The sequence below is a fragment of the Micropterus dolomieu genome, linkage group LG02 (genome assembly GCF_021292245.1).
Source record: "Micropterus dolomieu isolate WLL.071019.BEF.003 ecotype Adirondacks linkage group LG02, ASM2129224v1, whole genome shotgun sequence".
NCBI lineage: Eukaryota > Metazoa > Chordata > Actinopteri > Centrarchiformes > Centrarchidae > Micropterus > Micropterus dolomieu.
Genome location: NC_060151.1, coordinates 31,249,126 through 31,254,372, shown reverse-complemented (window position 1 = coordinate 31,254,372; position 5,247 = coordinate 31,249,126). Strand labels below are relative to the sequence as shown.

Here is a 5,247-nt window from a genome sequence, read left to right as displayed (position 1 = left end):
CAAGAGTCTCTAGCGTGGCTAAAATCAGGTCCTTACCTTTGCATTGAACCACGCCTCCAGTTCTTTGCGGCTTTTGGCAACAGTGGCTTCGTAGTGCTTCCTGACCTCCTCTATGACCTTATTGAGGTCCTCTGCTGGAGCCGCATCCACCTCCACGTTCACCTGACCGCCCATCTGAGCTCGCATCGCCAGCAGCTCCTACAAGGTGACAGTGTTTAAAGTCATTTAGCCATTTTATTTACCTCAAAACTCTTTTAGACCTGAAAGCCCACTGACCTCCTGGTGGTTCTTCTTGAGATAGACTAGCTCCTCCTTTAGCCCCTCGAGCTGCATCTCCAGGTCGGTCCGGCTCAGAGTCAGCTCCTCAAGGACCTTCCTCAACCCAGCGATGTCAGCCTCCACTGACTGACGCATGATCAGCTCGTTCTCGAACCTGAAAAACACGACAATAAGTTTCAGAAAACTCACCTGAATGTTGACGTGACTGGGAAGAATGAGATCAAAATAAGACATCCGGAATAGGATTATTTCATGTTTTGCCCTTGACGAATGATTTGATGTTGGAGGAACAAAGTCTAACACTCACCTGACTTTGAAGTCATTGGAGGCCAAGTTGGCATTGTCGATAGCGAGGACGAGGGCGGCATTTCCACGAGAAGCGAATAGGATCTGAGCAAAAACGCAAGGGGAGAAACTGTGTGAACAACTGGCGGTTTGGCAAAAACGCAACATAAAGGTAACGGGCAACCCATCTGCTTGGTAGCATGTTACCACCCCCCACCCCCCAAACAGGTTTCTCTACTTCAAACCCTTCGTCTCTCATTATCTGGAAGTGTTATTTTGCAAGTCAGCACATATTTACTAAATTTATTTACATAGTAACAGTCAGGTGTTGGTACATGGTCTAAACTAATATTTGCTTATTGTTGAGCTCTAAAAGTCTTAGGAAATCATAAAATGATTTTTATGAATTATGAATTTAACATTTTGGCGTCTACTCTGTCAGGTCTGCTTCTGTTGGTGGTAGAGAACACTAATTACTTACTATTAACAAAAAACAGTCAATGATTTCTTTGTCTAAATAGTGTCACAATCAACTACTAAAACAACTAATTAAACTAAACTAATTAATTCACTTGCCTCTGTGTTCATTTTTTTTGTTGGGAGATGAGTTAAGAAGCACATCTGGATTTTGTTTAATCTCATCCGCACATTCCTTTTTTGTGTGTGTGTTTTCCTTTCAACTCTTGTAAACTGTAACCCAGTTTTTTTTTTTTCTTTTCTGCACAAACTGCAGATTTTCCGTCTTCTTGTTCTCACCTTGTCCTGCAGGTCTTTGATCTGGACGTTGAAGCTACTGAAGTTGTGAGCCTCCGGCGCAGCTTTGCTCTCCAGGAACTTTCTGATCTTCAGCTCCAGCTCGGCGTTGGCCTTCTCCAGGCTGCGCACCTTCTCCAGGTAGGTGGCCAGGCGGGTGTTGAGGTTCTGCATGGTGGCCTTCTCGCTGACAGAGACGTCCATGGCGTCGCTCAGCTTGAAGGCACCGCCAGCACTGGAGGAGGAAGATGAGAAGGAGGCCTTGGAGATACGAACTCCAGATCCTCCGGCTCCTCCGTACACGCTGCCGGCCCTCATGCTCCCCAGGCGGGACGAGGAGGACACGGAGTGGGCCATCATGACGGAGCTCCTCACGGGGCAGGACGTGTAGCTGCTGTTGGAGAAGGTGGTCATGGCTGAGGGTCGGCGAGTCGTCGGCTGGTCGTCGGATTGGGCAGAGAGTGAAGAGCTGCTGGGATGTTGCCTGCTTTTATGCCTCAAAATGAGGCTGGGGTGGTGGGTCAGGTTGGGATGCTAAACAGGCTAGAGGGTGTCATTGCGGCCTCGGGGCCAGGAGAGCAAACAGTTCAGAGCTGCAGGTGAACTCCAGCAGGTCGGGTGGGTTTAAACAGCTGCTATCTCAGGGGCTTAACAGCTCTTTGCACCTGGTGGTCCGGTCCTGTCAATCCTCACAGAACCCTGAGGAACTGACATCCAGTCAGACCACAAACACCTCACAGCTCCCAGATCTGTCCACAGGGAGATTAAGCTGAAGTTTGAAACCTGAAGTTAAAATGTTCCTTCATGGTTATAGAAAATGCTGCTTTGAGCACTTAAAGCAAAGAATGATTTGTAAATTTTCTTTCTTTTTTTCTTTTTTCTTTTTTTTTACATATATTTAGTATAAAGATTACATAAATAAAAATGTGAAACCATCCAGTCTTTCACAAGACAACAGCACAGATAAAAGAAATATTTGAAAAATGTTTCAGAACATGATTTTAAGTTGCAAAAATGTATTTTTCCCTGATAAACCACCACAACAACGACAATTACCAACAAACACACTAGATTCCTAGGAGACACATTTAATAAACATAAATCATGAAATAACATTTGTATTTCAAACAAATGGCAAACTTATTAGCACATTTTGATAAGAGCGTTTTACCTGCTGGACTTTGCCAACATGTTTAGATTTTGTTGATTTGGTGATTAGTGCTTGCTTTTTGTGCTTCTACTATGATTAAGTAGGCTACGTAGTAAAAAAAAATATTTTTTGTCTCATTTAACTGTGTTTAATGTTGATATATTATCGGAAGTCTGTAACAAGTATTTTAATTTGAAAATTGACCAGACTCTGTGGACTTTTGGAGTGAGTCTGAGGTCATGTAAACTTGGTTAATATGTCTTTGTAGCAGGTGGGCCCACGATGAAGCTCCGCCCCCACTGTGCTGACAGTCTAGCTCTGCCACCGCTGCTCATATTTATCTTATTAGCCAATAATGAGTGTGCTTTGTATTATTAAAACTATTTAAGTCTCATTAATGTTATTAAACATCGTATTAATGTTTATAAACCATTAACAAGTTTATAATAAGAGCCTAAAAGTTTCTTATAAGCAATAATAAATGTGTTAATTGTGATTTAATTAACACTTATATGGACTTGCTTATGTTTTTAGTTCTGCCAGTCTAGGCACAAACATTCCACCCCATACACAATCAATAGAAAGTCAGAAAAGAACTCAAAATTACATAAAACTTGACTTGCGATTGTTTAAAAATTTGTGAGGAAGTTCCAAAGGTTAGAATGTTTTCTTTGAAATTTTTTCTTTTACTTTGAATTTTAGAATGTCATGACATCATCAAAGGCATTGGACCTTTGATGATGTAAGATGATGAAATCTGGTCTGCAGGCTCATAAGACCCAAGTGTTGGTTTAGTTGCAGTTTTCCTCAGAAGATCTCTTCCTGCTAACACGACAGCACTGATAAAAAAAAGATTGTGGCTAAAAAAATCATCGGTTACCCTCTGGCCTCCCTGGTAAAAATAGTTCCCTCTTATCTTGATCACCACCTGTTCAATCGCCCGCCCTCTGGTAGACGGTACAGGTGAATCAAGAGTTGGACAAACTATACTTAAGAACGGTTTCTTTCCCGGGCAATCAGAACTCTTAATTCCACAAACTTCAAGAACATTTGAAGATACAATGCCTAAAATAAGCAGACACAAGATCATGCATCAGCCCATAATGGAGCTGCTTCGTCCAATCGTCCAATTTCACCTGTTCAAGCTGGCGTCGGATGACTGTACCATGGTGCCATTCGAGTGCATTACAAAGGCCACAAAAAATATCCTACAGGACATGTGTGTGGAGATTATGAACACTGTATCTGTTCATGTTTATAAGGAATTCCAACAAAGTCTGGCCCAGAAGAGTGACTTGCATTTGACTCAAAGCCCTTCCAAATCAGGCAAAAGGGCTTCTATTTGTGATGCGGTAGGGGGGGAAATCTTAATATCCCAAAATCTGGGTCAGATCGTTCCACTGATTCTTATGGACGTGATGGGTATTAAAGATGCAATTAGGGTATGTAACAGCCCTTACGCAAAGAATCTAACAATGATCGTGGTGAGTGAAATAAAGGAAAGGATAGATGCGGAGCTCATAGGTTGTGGGAGCGGCAGTGACAGTACTGGGGAGAGCAAACTGCTGGGGCTTAAGTCTATCATGCAGGAACAGACATTAGAGCTACTAGCTAGAGATGTCTTCAATGTTCTTCAAATATGTAAACAAATTATCTCTACGCCAACCCCAAATTGTAACATGACTGGTCACCAAAGATCAAAACAAAAACTGAATGAAAAATTGAAGACAGAGCAGGACCAGGAGCTGTCTAAGGAGGAGGTATGGTATGACACCTTTACTGACCTGAAAGAGGATGAACCGGAAAAAGTTTCATCTGGGGAAAACCTTGTGGTTACATCCACCAACGCTGTAACGAGCATTGAGGGGAAGGTGGCCGATGAGGAACACAATCTGAATAAGCCCAGCCCCTCCAAGGATGCAGTCAAGGCAGCTGAAGCTGATGAAAGTGCTTGTCACAACACCGCAACTACCAGCGCTACTAAGATTGTCTCCCAGGAAGATGCAATCACTGATGAGCCCGCTATGAATGAAAAAGATGATGTAGCCGCTTGTAGGCCAACAGCAACTACCAGCGCTACTAAGATCGTCTCCCAGGAAGATGCAATCACTGATGAGCCCGCTATGAATGAAAAAGATGATGTAGCCGCTTGTAGGCCAACAGCAACTACCAGCGCTACTAAGATCGTCTCCCAGGAAGATGCAATCACTGATGAGCCTGTTACGAATGAAAACAATGATGATGATGTAGTTGCTTTTCAGACAACTGCACACCCAGTCCAAGAGGGGGACAAACTTGGACACCTAGTGACACCAAAAAAGAGGAGCTGTGTTACCCAGTTCTTCAGATCTGTTTTCAAGCCATTCTCAGCCTGCCTTAGCTGTGTATGCCTAGACTAATCATGGGCAACAACTAGAAGTGAAAAAGAATTTTGAGTGTTCGGAAGACTAGGAAGGCACTGTATGAGAACAGAACATTTTAGCAAATTCATTGTGGCTGTGCAGTGAGTAAACCTCACTCCCCGACACCTTAAGAGACACACTGGCGACTGACGCTTCTGCCCATGGGTTTTAGCCTCCTCGTCAGCGTGTCCATCTCCCGTATCAGAGGTCACCGGTTCGAGTCAAGACTTTGCAGTACGTTCTCGGAAGCACCTGGTTACATTGGTGCCGTGACCTGGACGGGAGTGAGGTTTAGGGGGGTGAGTGTGACGGAAGCCAGCAAAGCTGTGCAGTGAGTAGACCTCACTCCCCGACTCCTTAAGAGACACACTGGCGACC

General features: G+C 43.7%; 1 protein-coding gene and 1 pseudogene across 1 annotated transcript; one reads left to right on the top strand and one right to left on the bottom strand.

Moving 5' to 3' along the window:
* Nucleotides 1-2,155, bottom strand: part of LOC123962380 — a 3,260-nt pseudogene extending 1,105 nt beyond the window's left edge.
* A 1,019-nt stretch (nt 2,156-3,174) lies between these two features.
* On the top strand, nt 3,175-5,241 carry LOC123962369. Its single transcript, XM_046038446.1, has 2 exons — nt 3,175-3,669; nt 3,983-5,241. Exon 2 carries the CDS (start codon nt 4,051-4,053, stop codon nt 4,864-4,866), a length of 816 nt encoding a protein of 271 aa, XP_045894402.1. The 5' UTR covers nt 3,175-3,669; nt 3,983-4,050; the 3' UTR covers nt 4,867-5,241.
* Nucleotides 5,242-5,247: the final 6 nt, after the last annotated feature.

Bases quoted from the DNA above. Each gene is read 5' to 3' on its own strand.
- LOC123962369 (XM_046038446.1), top strand. From the start codon at position 4,051: ATGCAGGAACAGACATTAGAGCTACTAGCTAGAGATGTCTTCAATGTT.